This window comes from Schistocerca americana, chromosome X (assembly GCF_021461395.2).
Source record: "Schistocerca americana isolate TAMUIC-IGC-003095 chromosome X, iqSchAmer2.1, whole genome shotgun sequence".
Taxonomy (NCBI): Eukaryota; Metazoa; Arthropoda; class Insecta; order Orthoptera; family Acrididae; genus Schistocerca; species Schistocerca americana.
Window position 1 is genome coordinate 725,818,189 of NC_060130.1, and position 18,010 is coordinate 725,836,198.

General features: G+C 36.9%; 1 protein-coding gene across 12 annotated transcripts in view; it reads right to left on the bottom strand.

Moving 5' to 3' along the window:
- Nucleotides 1–18,010, bottom strand: part of LOC124555505 (twitchin) — a 367,233-nt gene that overhangs the window by 163,645 nt on the left and 185,578 nt on the right. For all 12 annotated transcript variants that reach the window (XM_047129451.1, XM_047129441.1, XM_047129452.1 and 9 more), the window contains 9 exons: nucleotides 15,379–15,506; nucleotides 14,952–15,096; nucleotides 6,972–7,108; nucleotides 3,212–3,396; nucleotides 2,522–2,636; nucleotides 1,984–2,119; nucleotides 1,647–1,813; nucleotides 350–631; nucleotides 108–248 (listed from right to left, as the gene is read on the bottom strand). In XM_047129451.1, coding sequence (XP_046985407.1) covers nucleotides 108–248; nucleotides 350–631; nucleotides 1,647–1,813; nucleotides 1,984–2,119; nucleotides 2,522–2,636; nucleotides 3,212–3,396; nucleotides 6,972–7,108; nucleotides 14,952–15,096; nucleotides 15,379–15,506 — 1,436 coding nt within the window. The remainder of the gene's footprint in view (nucleotides 1–107; nucleotides 249–349; nucleotides 632–1,646; nucleotides 1,814–1,983; nucleotides 2,120–2,521; nucleotides 2,637–3,211; nucleotides 3,397–6,971; nucleotides 7,109–14,951; nucleotides 15,097–15,378; nucleotides 15,507–18,010) is intronic.

An 18,010-nucleotide genomic window follows, 5' to 3' on the forward strand; every position in this document is an offset into this window, starting at 1 on the left:
GAAATTCCGGAGATATATGGGCACAAATATGGAGTATGCAATGTACTGAATGCATTGGCTGAATATATTTTTCATTCAATTTCTTCTCAAGTTTATAGTAAATGTACCTGTTTCAGTGTCCATTTTCTCAACAACATAATGCTCAATTGGAGATCCACCATCATCTTCTGGAGCATTCCATTTCAGATTGCATCCTTCTTTGTGAACATCTGAAATCTTGAGTGGTCCCACTGGCTTGCTTGGTTTGTCTGTATGCAAAAAAAGTAACACACAATAATATAGCTGCAATTAAATTTCTAAAAATTGGGCACTAATCCTAAAACAAATATTGACAGTTTTTTTCTCTTACCGAGTACAGTAATCTCCACAGCAGCTTCATCCTTCCCAGAGTTATTTTCAGCCTTGATAAGATATGTTCCAGAGTGCTGTCTTGTGGCAGTCTGAATAAGTAATTTTGTTCTATATTCTTCACTTTCAATAGAAATATCATCTTTTGATTCAAGCCGTGCTTTGTTGAGGAACCATGATTTAGATGGTGGTGGTTCGCCACTTATTTTTACATCAAAGCGAATCATCTGACCTGCTTTAATAACTGTATCCTTTAATGTGCTGCGGTCAATTCGTGGAGGAGCTGAAACAATTGAATGAAAAATTAGCTTACATTAGCCTAATTAATTCAGAAAACTTGCAAATCAGATAGTAATTTAGGAATCATACTATTTAAAGTTAAAGAACATGTTACAATTTAAATTGTGCTGACTTGTTAGAGCAAGAAGAAAGAAAGAAAGAAATAAAGAAATTCATAAGGAGTGCCAAACTGGCTTGAGCGATCTTGCAATCTTCCTGTAATGAGAAATGCTCACTCCACATTGCCTTATGTATTTTGAAGGGCTTACAGTGAGATACTGAAAAATTATGTGCTGACACAAAAAGCAGACAAAACATATAAAAACTGCCACCTTCTTTATGAAGCTAAACCACATGAAAAACAGTTTGGGAATTCGTATGCTGTCTACAAGACATGGGGAATTTTCTTTAAATGACAAAATGTCTCAAAAATCAAATTTCTTTTGTCAACAATCAAGGTACTTCTTAAAGACAGTTTTATCACCAAAGTCTCTATTTTTTACTGAAGGAGCTCAGGTGTGATTCAGAATGCCGTCAATATGAGCTATTGAATGGTTTGAAATCACTTTGCAGGTACCATTCAAATGTTGATTGCTCAAATTTCTTAACTATGTAAATCACAAATCTCCACTTTGTCTGTAATGAAGAAATGTGACACCATTTATACGTGTGCATTTTGACTACTTCGACAGTGAATTGCAGTTCTCTCAGTAGGAAGTATATGTCCCGATGATGAAGCTGTGCTTTGAAATGTACGCCATTGATAAATTTGGATGAAGCTGATAAAAAAAGAAAGCTGTGCATACTACGTTATTTGACATCCATGGTAACTAAAATGAAAATTGGAGATAAGAACACCATAAAATCAAGAATAAAATGAAACTTATTCAAGTATCATTAATGCTACCCACCTTTTATACATCAGCAATTGCACCTATGAATTCCTAGCCTTAACATACTGTGTTCATGACTATCACGATCAAAGTTAGTTACACTTATTCATAATGTTGTAGACTTACCAAATCTGTCCTTTGCTAGGACGGTGTCACTTGGCTCACTGGGTTTACTCTGACCACCTTTATTAACTGCTCGTACTCTGAACACGTATTTCATACCTTCCACCAAGTCTGGCACTTTTGCTTCACACTTGTTCCCAATAACTTCAACTGCTTTTTGCCATTTAGAGCTGTGGGTTCACAGAAAATAAAATTGTATGACTTTTTACCATTCACGCTATTATTCAGGTCCAAAACATAATATTATGTAAAAAAGGTCAAGGTTACCATTTTATGACTATGAAAATGCTGCTTCATTAAACTCTAGAGGTAGCATATTTTTCACACAAGTAAGTCCTACCTGTATTGATCCTTCTTTTCAATAATGTATGATGTGATTGGAGCTCCTCCATCAGACTTTGGAGGTGCCCATTTAAGATCAGCTTGATGTTTATTCCAATCACGTACTTCTGGTTTACCTGGTTTGTCTGGTTCACCTGAGAAGATCAATGCACCATAGCTTTAATCATAAGGTATTGTAATACCAGAATTAAGTTGAGGCAATTAATAACTATGACATTACAACCACATTTTCAATTATGATTATAACACTCAAGACATTGTGATCAATGGCAATTTGTGTGCAAGACAATTATAACACTTGTGTAGTTGCTTCTTTAAAGATTTATTCTTAGAAGCAACTGGAGAGCACGTAATTCAGAAACAGTAGATTAGTTACATTAAATACAGGGAAGAGAAACATTTAGAAAAGTTTTATAAGGACTAATAATAATTTCTATCACTTACAGAACACTATGGAAGGCCAGAAAATGTAAAAAACATAGTATTCTACAATAAAATATATTTACTGTATAACAACTTAGTCAATAAATACTTACTGTATGGATTCTTGGCTAATGTTGGTACATCAGTTTCTAGCGGTTCAGATTCTCCTTCAGCATTGACAGCCTTGACTCTGAACTGGTATTCTTTTCCTTCATTTAGCCCAGAAACCTGCAAGAAATATAAATGTATAAATCGTGTGTCTTACATCACAAGCAGAAATGAGTAATATGCTGATTGGCACCAAACTAAATGTTTCTTAGTACCTTTCTTGCTGGCAAGTTTTACATTTCATGTACATGGTAACAATCTTGGTAACATTTTTCTATTAGGCGACACAAGTTTAAAAACGGTATTGTAAAAATCCTGGACATTATTACTGGTCTGCAGACACTTACAGCTGCTTAACATATGATCTTAAATTATGACACGTAATCACAATACGCTGACAAAAATTGTGAAAAATGTTTGCACCAGTTAGATTTATGTACGGTTCTCTTCATCAGCATTCTACGTCTAATGAAACCTATGACTGCCTCTGAATTAACTAAGTTTCTGTGAGCATGTGAAATACATTAACACAGACAGACTCAATCTTAGAATGTTTTTAAATGATGGAAATAAACTGAAAAATAGATAAATGCACACAAAAATCAAAGTATCTCTACTTATTAAGTGTACATTCCTATTGAAAAGAAACATGTTTACACTTGTTACCTTTGTTAAAAAATCTTTCATTTTTTTACCTCAGCTTCAGGAGTCTTGCTTGTACCAACTGGTACCCAGCGTCCTGTTTCAGTATCCATACGTTCAATAACATAATGGTCAACTGGTTCACCTCCATCATCTTCTGGTTTGTCCCACTTAAGCTTGCAGCCTTCTGCAGTAACATCTGATACTTTTAATGGACCTTTTGGCTTACTAGGTTTACCTGCATGGAAATTATAACATTTTTTACTGTATGGAACAGATCTGGAATCACATTTCAATAACTTAAACTTTCACAAACATCACCAAACAGAATAAATAGTCTGCTAAATGTTATTTATATGACAAACATGTTTCTAGTAGGCATATACAAGATATTCTATCATATTAGGTTCTATGACACATCATAGTCTATGTGACTCATGCCTATACATATGTACATGTTTTACTTTTGCACATGGTGACTGAGATTATCACTTGATCACAGAGGTCACCATGTGAAATGCAAGAATATATTTAGTTAATTTATTAATACATTGTGTAAGTTCTTAACTATCTGATTCAATGTGAGACTTTCACAAGCAAATTCATTAATATAGCTAAATCATTGTTTTAGATAAGAATGTGTCTTTTCGAACATTGTAATCTTCCTTCACTGCCCGCAAACTTTGCAACACAATTTAGGGGCTATGTTAAAATTTCTTTCTAGGTTTTCTGTTATTTATTTTTATTGTATCCAGCCATATCTCCTGATCAATATAACTGTTGGCAATGCAGTCACTTCCTGTGGGTAGCCTTGTTGCTGGACCACTGATGCTTCTCTTCCAGAGGTGCCAGCTCTCCACTAAGCTCCATGCACACCATCAGTAGTGGCACTGCAATCACAGACCTATTCCTTCATTCATGGTCCCGTGATTACAAGTGCATATCTGTTACCAGCAGGCAGATGGGTTCTGCTCTTGGCTTATGCCAGCTGTACCCACAGCCCATCAATCAGAGACAACTCACACCCCACTCTGGGCTTAATGCTGGCTGCATCCTAGGGCCCATCAGTCAGAGCTTCATCATACCTCACTGGCCCACACATGACTGTCAGTAGAGTGCTGCCTCTCATTGGACCCAATGCCTGCTGCTGCCAGGCTCATCAGTTTCACTGATGCTGCCTCTCTTTCCAGGTGCAACTGTGCCCTAGCTGCAGCAAGCATCATGCCAGACACCAGGTGCACCTGTGCTGCTGGACACCAGCCGCGACCATGCCATAGCACTACACTGGATTCTTGCAAGGCTCACACTGTCGCCATTAGGACTGGCAGGTCAACACACAGCCTGCCAGATCCAGAGGAGCATTCTCTGTTGTATTGTTAGATGTCATATACTGAACATTGCCTTGCTTGTGCAATCAATTATTGTAGATGATACCTGAGAGCTGTGAAACGACACCAAATTTTATGTACTTATTTTTATTTCTGAGGATAAGAACTTGATTTCATTTTCTTGCTTGGGCATTGGCCAACATACACATTAATTATGTCCTTAAAGGAACTCTAATGTTCTAGTTTACTAAATTTACCTTACTTCACTTATAGTAATGAACTCTTGTGACAAAATTACTTTAGTTTTTTCACTATCATTCTTTTTGTATTTAAAATTTAGTAAATCATAAAAATTGATTTTGATGAGTATGGCATCTTATGACATTTAATTCTATGCTACACAAGATAAATACTAATGCTCCACACGACATCTCAGACATCCTTTTAAGTGAGAAAGTGAGACCACTGTTGGATTGCCATAAAGAAGAGTTTGTCATGCACTTATTATTTCAGAAAAATCCTTTATGTCCATGAGATTCACAAGATATACAACAAGAACAAGCCTAATAAATTTGGTTGTGTGTTTGTCATAGGATGGTATTGGCTGTGAGAGCCAAAACTGTAAGAAAAATAACATTTTGCACGGAAAGCAGCAACTATCAAAATGCTGCAAATTGGTAAAATGAGTAGAACGATGAACACAGAAAAAACAGATATCAATGTCAACACCAACAAAACTATATCATTGTAGCAGGGTCAGTGTTGTTTTCTCTCATGGTATATGATTTATTTAAGATTTTGGTTGCATTGAACCTGAGGAGAGAACTCCTGCAAGGGGAGAAAAAGTGGCTCTAATGATTCTTTTAGAAGCTCAGGATACTGTCTGCACAGCAAGTGAATGTTAAAAATCTGAAACACCCAGTAGAGAGATGCTGCATCGCACTACAGTGCACTGTAAATGCTGCAGCAACTGGCAACTGATGCAAATCAACAGTGCAGCAACTTGCAACTGATGCAAGTCATTGGGCATCATCTCTGCAAGATTGCCACATATCTGGATGGTGACAAATAATGCTCTACACTCAGTTGTTATCAGCAGATGAGATCAGTGATCTCTCTTCCCAGAGAAAGAGGGCAATACTGACAAATATTTGAGTAAGAATGTGAATGAGACATTGGAAGACTGAAAAGAACATGGACAGTCTAAGTATCACAAAATTCATTACTTGATTAATATGAATTGTGTGTCATAAGAGTCATCAGAAGCATTTCCTGTGCTGTTTCAGCAAATGTTTGCAATTCCAACTTTGCAGAGTGTAGATGGAGTCAGTCCAAGCAAATACCGCTCAATCAGTGTTTTATTTCATGCTCAGTGTTAACAGAAAAACTCCCTTTGTTTCTAGTTACAAACAAAATGTATTTTAAAGTGGAATTTTTGTGCCATTTGATAGAGCAGTCCCAAATTAGTCTAGTGTGATATTTAGTTTAACAATATGTATTAACAGGACAACATTAACATGGAGAATAGCAGATTCTCCATCCTATGACAACAGATGCTGCATGATGGTAGCAAACAAACAGTATGGCATGAGTAGGCCTGTAAAATGAAGCAAGTCAGGCAAACATGAAACAGTAAACAAATGTCTGCAAGTATAAGTGCTAGAGAACATATTGTTAAACCAATAATATCACACAAGCCTAATTTTGGATCACTCTACCAAATAGGCACATAATATTCCACTACAAAAACACTTTTGTTTGTAACAACAAACAAACCAATGTTTTCCACTGATAGTGGGCATCACATAAAGCGAGTGATAAGTAGTATTTATTTGGATTGACTCCACCCAGACATTGCAAAAATGAAATTTCAAATATTTTCTAAGACATCAGATAAAATGCATATATCAGCCATTGATTATATTACTGTCTTTAAGAGGGAAAAACAATTTTGAAATTTAAATCTTTATAGCTATTTTCTGTTGCCTTCAGTATCTTGTACATTGATCTTCAGACCTGAGGACTGAACCAGCCTCTCCTACACCTCCTTGCATATTTGAACCAGCTGTATCTTTCCTTCATTTATGTACATAAAGCCTTTAGTTTCAAAAAGTTGAAACTGTATTTACAGCTAACAAAATCCTCTTGGGTTATCAGCTGAGTAACTACGTTATCCTGAGGACATTTCAAATAAAATTTCCCGTTTTACTTGAAGACAATGACAGGAAAATTTGTCACCTACTACTTCAAGATGGCACTTTTTCTTGACTGATAAAATGAGATGATGTCAACAGTGAAATTCGCTGAGAAAGTCTCCATTCTTGCTTTCATTGGTGGTTATCTTTGTCATTGACTATGTGCTGATACGTGCTCTTTATTAGTGATGACTTTCTTACCTCTATTGAAAAGCTTCATTAACCAGAATTTATACATCTGGAAAAGAACTCTATATGTTTTAAATCTGCATATGTTGTGTAATACTTACTCAGTACAGAAATTTCAACATCAACAGAATCCACTCCAGAATCATTCTTTGCTGTAACAGTGTAAACTCCAGTGTCTGCTCTCTTTACTTTCTGGAGGATGAATGTTGTTTTGTAATCTTCATTTTCAATTTTCAATCTGTTAAAACAAAACATTGTTTAAAATATACTAAAATCAAAACTAAAATAGCAAAAATGCCACCAATTAATTTCCCTGCCAATTCTCACTTTCTGAGCAGGTTCCTAAATATAAGAGTGAAATTACATACAGGTTCTAATGAATAGAAGAACAGATAATTCTACTGTTGACTGAGGATGGTCTACTGAACAACATTATATCAGCATTTACATCATTTGCCGATTAATAATTACACCCGTTACAAGTCATATGTTTTTAGGTTGGATAGTACCTCCAAGTACATGTGGCAAGAGCAAGCATTTAATGCTTATTTTCCCCTGGGTAACAGGTCATGTGTTGAAGTGTGGACACGAATAGCCAAATTCTCTCCACCCAATTAAAATTTACAGTTGCTGTATAATCTGTACTTATTATTAGGGCATTTTTCCCTGAAGATTTATTTTTAACTTCTAAATACCCTTCAACTTCAATAGGTAGACCATGTGATGAGAATGAAAGAGGATCAGGTGCTTTAAAGAACAGTCACGGAGAAGTCATTTGGTAAGAGACTGAGGGGAGACCCAACAGTACTTTGGTAAATGAAAATAAAATAATATGCAACAGGATGGGTGTAAATAGCTGGTAGGAGGTAGCAAAGATAGAACCATTTGGAGGCAACATGTAAGATTGTCATGGAAGATTTGAGTCCATTATAAGCCTAGAAAAAGAAGAAGAAGAAGAAGAAGAAGAAGGAGAAGAAGAAGAAGAATAACCCTTGCGTTTCCCAGTTCCCTGAAAGTAGACATAACACTCTGTGTCCCCATTTAACCCCATTTCAATTGTTCCAACAACTTTTTATTACTCAATATTTTATGTTCTCTTGGACCACTACATCCCCAACAGCTGTTTACAAAAGTCCATACATCTCTTCTTTATCTTACTGTTACACACTGAGGTGGCAAAGGCATGGGAGAGCGATATGCGCATATACAGATTGTGGTAGTATCACGTACAGAAGGCATAAAGGGGCAGTGCATTGGTGGAGTTGTCATTTGTACTCAGGTGAATCATGTTTATGATGTGATTATGGCCACATGAAGGGAATTAACGAACTGTGAATGTGGGATGGTAGCTGGAGCTAGGCCCATGGGACATTCTATTTCGGAAATCGTTAGAGAATTCTATATTCTGAGATCTACAGCGTCAAGAACATACTTACAATGCCTAATTCCAGGCATTACCTTCCACCACAGACAATACAGAGGCCAATGGCCTTCACTTAATGACTGAGAGCATTTGTGTTTCTGTAGAGTTGTCAATGGTAACAGACAAGCAACACTGCGTGAAATAACTGCATAAATCAATGTGGGACATAGGATGAAGATATCCATTATTGAACGCAGTTTTCCGAAATTCCTTCACCAGGGAAGATGAATGGAATATTCCAGAATTTGAAACACGAACAGCTGTTAGCATGAGTTTCTTAGAAGTAGATACCTTAGGTGTTGCGAAGCAACTCAAATCGCTTGATACGTGCAAGTCTTCAGGTCCAGATTGTATACTGATTAGGTTCCTTTCAGATTACACTGATACAATAGCTCCCTACTTAGCAATCATATACAACCGCTCGCTCACCGATAGATCTGTACCTACAGATTGGAAAATTGCGCAGGTCGCACCAGTGTTTAAGAAGGGTAGTAGGAGTAATCCATCGAACTACAGACCTATATCATTGACGTCAGTTTGCATTAGGGTTTTGGAGTATATACTGTATTCAAACATTATGAATCACCTCAAAGGGAACGATCTATTGATACGTAATCAGCATGGTTTCAGAAAACATCGTTCTTGTGCAACACAGCTAGCTCTTTATTCGCATGAAGTAATGGCTGCTATGGACAGGGGATCTCAAGTTGATTCCATATTTCTAGATTTCCGGAAAGCTTTTGACACCGTTCCTCACAAGCGACTTCTAATCAAGCTGTGGGCCTATGGGGTATCATCTCAGTTGTGCGACTGGATTCGTGATTTCCTGTCAGGAAGGTCGCAGTTTGTAGTAATAGACAGCAAACCATCGAGTAAAACTGAAGTGATATCAGGTGTTCCCCAGGGAAGCGTCCTGGGATCTCTGCTGTTCCTGATCTATATAAATGACCTGGGTGACAATCTGAGCAGTTCTCTTAGGTTGTTCGCAGATGATGCTGTAATTTACTGTCTAGTAAGGTCATCCGAAGACCAGTATCAGTTGCAAAGCGATTTAGAAAAGATTGCTGTATGGTGTGGCAGGTGGCAGTTGACGCTAAATAACAAAAAGTGTGAGGTGATCCACATGAGCTCCAAAAGAAATCCGTTGGAATTCGATTACTCAGTAAATAGTACAATTCTCAAGGCTGTCAATTCAACTAAGTACCTGGGTGTTAAAATTACGAACAACTTCAATTGGAAAGACCACATAGATAACATTGTGAGGAAGGCAAGCCAAAGGTTGCGTTTCATTGGCAGGACACTTAGAAGATGCAACAAGTCCACTAAAGAGACAGCTTATACTACACTCGTTCGTCCTCTGTTAGAATATTGCTGCACGGTGTGGGATCCTTACCAGGTGGGATTGACGGAGGACATCGAAAGGGTGCAAAAAAGGGCAGCTCGTTTTGTATTATCACGTAATAGGGGAGAGAGTGTGGCAGATATGATATGGGATGGAAGTCATTAAAGCAAAGACGTTTTTCGTCGCGGCGAGATCTATTTACGAAATTTCAGTCACCAAATTTCTCTTCCGAATGCGAAAATATTTTGTTGACCCCAACCTACATAGGTAGGAATGATTATCAAAATAAAATAAGAAAAATCAGAGCTCGAACAGAAAGGTTTAAGTGTTCGTTTTTTCCCGCGCGCTGTTCGGGAGTGGAATGGTAGAGAGATAGTATGATTGTGGTTCGATGAACCCTCTGTCAAGCACTTAAATGTAAATTGTAGAGTAGTCATGTAGATGTAGATGTAGGACAGTGTGGTGAAATTTCGAGTTAATGGGCTATGGCAGCAGATGACTGATGTGAGTGCCTTTTCTAACAGCATGGTATCGCCTGCACTGCCTCTCCTAGGCTTGTGACTATATTAATTGGACACTAGACAACTGGAAAACCATGGTCTGGTCAGATGAGTCCCAAATTCAGTTCATAAGAGTTTGTGGTAGGGTTTGAGTGTGGTGCTGACCCCATGAAGCCGTGGACCCACATTGTCAACAATGCACTGTGCAAGCTGGTGGTGCCTCCATAATGGTATGGGCTGAGTCCCAATTTCAGTTGGTAAGAGTTTATGGTAGGTTTTGAGTGTGGTGCTGACCCCTTGAAGCCATGGACCCATGTTGTCAACAATGCACTGTCCAAGCTGGTGGTGCCTCCATAATGGTATGGGCTGTCTTTACTTGGAATGGACTGGAAATGGTTATGTTCAGCTACCTGGAGACCATTTGCAGCCATTCATGGACTTCATATTCCTAAACAACAATGGAATTTTTATGGATGACAATTCATCACATCATCAGGTCATAATTGTTCATGATTGGTTTGAAGAACATCCCATTGAACATTTATTGGGCATAATTGAGAGGTCAGTTCATGCACCAAATCCTGCACCAGCAACACTTTCGCAATTATGGATGGCTATAGAGGCAGCACGGCTCAATATTTCTGAAGGGGTCTACCAACAACTTGTTGAGTCCATGCCATGCCGAGTTGCTGCACTATGCCAGAAAGAGGGGATCCATCATGATTTAAGAGGCAACCCATTATTTTTGTCACCTCAGTGTATAATCCAAATATAGTGTTTCTCTGAAATCAGTTCTACATCTACATCTACATGGATACTCAGCAAATCACATTTAAGTGCCCAGCAGAATGTTCATTGAAACACCTTCACAGTAATTCTCTATTATTCCAATTTCGAATAGCACATGAAAACAACAAACACCTATATCTTTCGGTGCAAGCTCTGATTTTACTTATTTTATTATGATGATCCTTTCTCTCTATGTAGGTCAGCGTCAAAAAATATTTTTGCATTCTGAGAAGAAAATTGGTGATTGAAATTTCATGAGAAGATTTTGCACCAACATAAAATGCCTTTGTTTTAATGATGTCCACCCCAAATCCTGCATGATGTCAGTGACACTCTCTCCCCTATTTCACGATAATATGAAACATGATGCTCTTCTTTAGCTTTCTCAATTTACTCTGTTAATCCTATCTGGTAAGGATCCCAGACCATATGGCAGTATTCCAAAAGAGGACAAACAAATATAGTACAGGCAGTCTCTTTGTAAATCTGTTACATTTTCCAAATATTCTTCCAATAAAAACTCAGTCTGGTTTGCCTTGCCCCACAACATTTTCTATGTTATCTTTCCAATTTAAGTTGTTTGTAATTGTAATTCCTAGGCATTTAGTTGAATTTACAACCTTTCCCTCTTACTGACTTATTGTGTAACCGAATTTTAATGGATTCCTTTTAGCACTCATGTGAATGACCTCACACTTTTCATTATTTAACATCTATTGCCAATTTTTGCATGATACAGATGAAATCATCAATCCAGCCGCATAACTGAGATGATATTCCATAATCATGCAATTTCACTACAAGCCACTTGTGTGGTAGTGTCAAAAGCCTTCTAGAAATCTAAAAATACGGAATCAATTTGAAATCTCTTGTCAACAGCACTCAACACCTCATGTGAGTAAAGAGATAGTTGTGTTTCACAAGAACGATGTTCTGTAAATCAGTGTTGACTGTATATCAATAGACCATTGTCTTTGAGGTCACTGTTGTAATTCAAGCACAATACATGTTCCAAAATCCTGCTGCATATTGACATAAATGATATGGTCCTGTAATTTAGTGGATTACTCCTACTACCTTTCTTGAATATTGGTGTGAGCTGTGCAACTTTCCAGTCTTTGGGTACGGATCTTTTGTCGAGCGAGTAGTTGTATATGGTTTTTAAGTATGGAGCTATTGCATTAGTATATTCTGAAGGGAACCTCATTGGTCAAGGTCTGGATCGGAAGACTTGTTTGTATTAAGTGATTTACGTTCCTTCGCTACTGTGAGGATATCTACTTCTAAGTTACTCATGTTGGCAGCTGTTCTTGCTCTGAATTCTGGAATATTTACTTCAACTTCTTTGGTGAAGACATTTTGGTAGGATGTGTTTGGTAACTCTGCTTTTGCAGCAATGTCGTCAATATTATTTCCATTGCTAATGCACAAAGAAGGCATCAACTGTGTCTTGCCATTAGCACACTTTACATAAGACCACAATCCCTTTGGATTTTCTACCAGGTTTTGAGACAAAGTTTCACTGTGGAAACTAGTATAAGCATCTCACACTGAAGTGTGCACTTAAATTTCAAGCATCTGTAAAAGTTCACCATACTTGCAGATTTTGTATTCATTTAAATTTGGCATGCTTTTTTCATTGTTTATGCAACAGTGTTCTGACTCATTTTGTGTACTAAAGGGGATCAGTTCCATCATTTGTCCATTTATTCGGTATAAATCTCTCAATTGCTGACAGTACAATTTCTTTAAATTCAAGCACATCTGGCCTACACTTACATTGTTAATTTCGAAGGAGAGGGAATTGTCTCTCAGGAAGGCAACAAGTGAATTTTCATCTGCTTTTTTGAAAAGGTATGTATTTCATTTATTTTTTGAGGATTTTGGGGGTTACAATGTTCAATCTCTCCATGACAACCCTGTGTTCACTAATGCCTGTATTCGTTTTGATCTCGTTATTAGCTCAGGATTATTTGTTGTTCAGAGGTCAAGTGTGTTTTCAGGATCATTTATCATTCACGTGGGCTCATGAACTAACTGCTCAAACAATTTCAGAGAATGCATTTAGCACAATTTCAGATGACATTTATGTGTACCTCTGGATTTAAACATGTATTTTTGTCAACATATTGTGGGTAAATTAAAGTCACCACCAACTATAAGTTTATGAGTCAGGTACACGTTTGAAATTAAAGTAAAGTTTTCTTTGAAACTTTCAGCAATCATATCATCTGAAGTAGGATGTCAGTAAAAGGACCCAATTTTTACCACAGACTAATGTATAATGAAAATTCATAGGTGTTTCCTCTCCTACAGAGAGACTAACAGCTGCAATCTTAAGCTGCAATAGCAACAATAGATAATGCACTATAGTATGTTATTCAATCTGGTTGTATTTGTGTCTAGTGACCATATGAAGTATCTTTGAAGAGATATAAGTGGCTTGATGTATATTACAGGATGGCGAAGGTTCAACAGAAACTAAAGTAACATAAGGTGTGTCCCAAAGAAGTGTAATAGGACCTCTGACGTTCTCAATATAAGTAAATGATTTGTCAGATATTCTGAGCTGCACTATAAAATTGATGACTGATGATGATGGTCGTTGTCTACAGGAAAGTATCATCATTGGATGACCACAAGGAATAAAATTAGACTTATACACACCTCTCCACTCTTTAATATGGATAAATGAAAGATAATGCTTACAACAAAGAGAAAGAACCCCATTGTATCTGATTACTAGTTCCATGCCGAGCTTCTTCAGTACACCACATTGTAAAAGTATTTAGGGGTAACACTAAGAATCAATATGATACAGGACGATCTGGAAAAGTGCAGTGGATCTGTAAACGAAATTTATTTGAGATATTGATATGAATGATTTTGGAGTCTTATTCCAGTATCTGAAGTCCTTATCAAGTACACATGATAATAGCCATCAACTGAATCCACAGACATGGTTTTAGGATAATAACAGAATGGTGTGGCCTTTATGAAAATACAAAAAAATGCTCAGTGAGCTTAAATAGTAATCCTTAGAGGAAAGCCAACATAATTCTTGTGAAACACTGTTGGATAAGTTCAGACAACATGTCTTTTAATGAGACAAAGCAACTATTGTGAAGCCACCATCATATATTTTGTGTATGGATCATGAGAATAAGACATGAGAAATTAAGACACATCCAGGGGAATATACACAGTCACGTTCCTTACTCAGTATCTGAATGGAAAACAACAAGGAATTACTAATATTGGTGTGAAGTAGCCTTCACCATGCACTGCACAGTAGCTGGGGGAGATGTAGATGTCACAGTTCATATGTGAAATCTCCCTCTTTAAAGTATCATTTTTTCTCTAAATATTTCTGCAGAATATATAAGGAGATTGTATTTCTTTCTACAGATTTCATTTGCACATTTTGTGTTCCATATTTCTCCATCTATCATCCCTATCTTGTGCTTTCTTATTATGATCACAGTCAGTAGCTTTGTCTTAACATGTAATGGAAAACTAATTCTGAGACATCTGCTTTTCATGTATCCCAGCTGGCATGATCTTTATCTTCTGGCTTCATTCAACTGCATTTTATTGACTTAGGAAAAGTCAAGAACAAGTCATTGTAATGAAGCTAAGATGACATAAAACAGAAAATGATCTTCTCTCCTTTGTCAATTCTTTTCATTCTCCTTCTGCACTTTCAAGTTCGTCATACTTCTAATAAAACTCATTCCATCCTTTCACAGCACACAGTTATCAAGTTTCAATACCTATCACACTCCACACATATAAATTGCAATATTCATAATTTCATATTAATAGTTTTAAATATCGTGAGTGTGGTCTGGAAAATTGACTATAAGTAAGTCTATATTAAAATCTAAAATTCAACTTCGGTTATATTTTCATAAATTTACTGATAATTAAGTCTCTTAAATGTCTTTGTACAAGAAGACATAACTTCAAGTTAACTGCAGGCTATAAGAAACTTCCTTCACATTAATTCAATTTCTTGCACATTTACCTGTCATGGGACTTCAGTACTGTTTCCTTGAGAGTCCACGTAATCTTTGGAGGTGGTTCACCCTTGACATCAGCTTCAATTCGTAGCAACTGACCACTACGTAGCACTTTCTTTTGCAAGTTTTTACGATCAATATATGGTGCCACTGAAAATTGAGAACAGAAAATCTTTTTGAATACATTGAAAAAAAATAGTATTCTAATTTCTTTGTGACTTCAGCAATATTTCCCATGTCACATTGAAAATTACAATTTAGCAATTTATATAATCAGAGAAATTTAGAAACGTACATACATACATTATATAATCTGTCATACTGTAAAGAGTCTATGTTCTCATACACTGTGTTATGCAAACATTTGGTAAGACTAGTGCCATGAAAGAAATTTCATAATTTATAAGCTGTTATCAACAAAGTTATACTTACGGAAGCGGGGCTTTGCTACAACTGATTTTGAGACATCACTGGGTTCACTTGGACCAGCTTTGTTGACTGCAACAACTCGGAACTCATATTCATGTCCTTCAACGACATCAGTAACACGTCCAGCAGTCCTTCATAAATAACAGAAGACAAAATCAGAATTACACATCAATAAATTGAGCTTTAATTTAGTTGTTTTACTGTGGTGCATTAGGTGAAATTTTGGTCTAGCATTTTCCTCTACTATTAGTACTTCGGAAAACACAAATGATACATTATGTTTGAAGACACTTCATTTTATTATTATCATTACATAGGGTGATTCAGCTGTTCCTACCAAACTTAGCTGATGAACACAATACACGGATGAAGTTGCCATACTGTATGGTACTAATGTCCAGTAAGATCATCTTGCAAATGATTCTGAACACATCTGACAGATGGTACAGTCTGTTTGCAAAACATAAATCCTGTGAATCATTTAACTATGTTAATATGTCATGCCTAGTGGCCAGGTGTAGCAAAGAGTGTAATTAATGCTTAAAACGAGGTAACAGTGAAGTAAATAATGTTCAAGCATTGAGCTGATGGAGTATGTTCTCCAACCTATTTGTAATACAATAATGTTACCAGCAGTGTAGCATGGCACATGTGGTTAGGCGATCAATGAAAAGTATTATCAATGATTTGAATGTTGCAGCATTCAAAAATTTTTGCAATGGTATGATGTGTTAATACCAAATCACAGGAAAACATTTGCCACATTCAAACAAGAAAACAAGGCTGTTATTGATATTCTGCCCTGTGCACACTGCATCGGTTTACAGCCTGAATGTAGTCTCTGCTGTCAGCCGTCATATTTTCCACAGAGGAATAAGTTGACATGCCTCTTGTTTATGGGGAAGCAAGAGCAAAATTACTGTTCACACTGCATGTACAAATAATTTATCCTCTATTACCAGTTGCACATAATTATAATCATAAACTTCAAACTCAAACAATTTCTACACTGCTAGTATCCAAGAATTCTTTTAAGCTGTAGAATGGATTGTTTATCAATCAGTTACACAACTTACTTTTAAAATTATTTAAAGTTTTTTGAGTACAGAATGTGGCAATTTATTTAAAAAATTCATACAGCTCACTTTGAGAGACATGCCTGGTTTTCATTTTTTTTTTTTTTTCCTCAGGTTATGCCTAGGAATGTCAATACTCATTTTGCTTCTGGTGTCACAACACAAAAGTGTGTGTTCTCTCTGCTGTCAAACTCTACTATGTTGTTTTTAGCATATATCATATATCAATGGTTCATAGATACAGAGATTTATCACTGTCATTATCTTGTCATCTTGGTCTTAGTGACTAAAGGATGGCAGTGTACCCTTGGACCAATCTTACACATTATTCATAGCATCTTTTTCTGAATCTCAACTAATGTGACATGCGTATCCCCATAACAACGGCCCATAAGATGCATGAGCATCCAAAGCAAGCTGTTCTAAGATATTAATTTTTCACTAGATCTGATAGTTTTGATATCAGATAGTACACACTTGATACCTCTCTGCAGACATGATTAATATGAGGTTTCCAGTTTAGTTGGGAATTAATATATATATTCCAAGCAGTTTTACAGATTCTGCTTGTACATCTTTAGCTAGTCCTAGCAGCAGCTGTTGAGTTTTCTCTGGACTTCATGGTAGTTTATTAGATGAGAACCAGTTTAGAGTTAGGGAGAGAGTGTCCTGTGATTTCTGGTGTAACTGTAATATATCTCAATATGTGGTGGTTAAAGTTGTGTCATCTGCATAGCAGATAACTGACTGAAGCCCAACACAACATCTGGTGAAAACGAAGAGACCATCCTCTGTGCAGTAAAAGGGCAAATGCACAACAGTTGAACACCAGCCAGTCACCCATACAGCAAATACTGGATTCACATAATTATCACCCAAACCATTTACAGCTCCACTTAGAGATCCACAGGCAGGATTTCAAAGCTCGACTGAATTTCTGTCAGTGGCTATTAGGAAATCTTGAAAATGACATGTTCTCTGATGAATCACGATTCCACTATAATGGGACTATCAGTCACCACAACATACAATGGACTACAGACAATCTTAACTGGATGTGACAGACAGCCTACAATGTACAATGGGGAATGAATGTTTGGTGTGGAATCTTGGGTGATTGTCATATTGGACTGTATTTCTTTGAGGGCCATTTGATGAGCATGTGCTACTTGCACTTTCTGTGTCAGGAACTCCCACAGCTGCTGGAGGGTGTGCCATAACTGGATCTTTTAATAATGTGGTTTTAACAGAATGGAGCACAGCCACATTCAACTTTACTCATTTGTAACTATTTAAATGAGGAAATTCCAGAGAAACGAACAGGAAGATGAGGACCTGTTGCTTGGTCCATCAGCTCACCGGATTTAACACCATTAGACTTCTACCTGCAGGGGTGTTGAAACAAGTAGTTTACACTCAAGTGCTGGAAAATCCCGACCACCTCTGGCACATCATCACAAAATCCTGCAGATCAATAACATTGGGAATGCTTTGGCACATAAGATGACCTATTCAGCAGTGGTTCCAGATGTGGATAAACCAAAACGGTCAATACTATG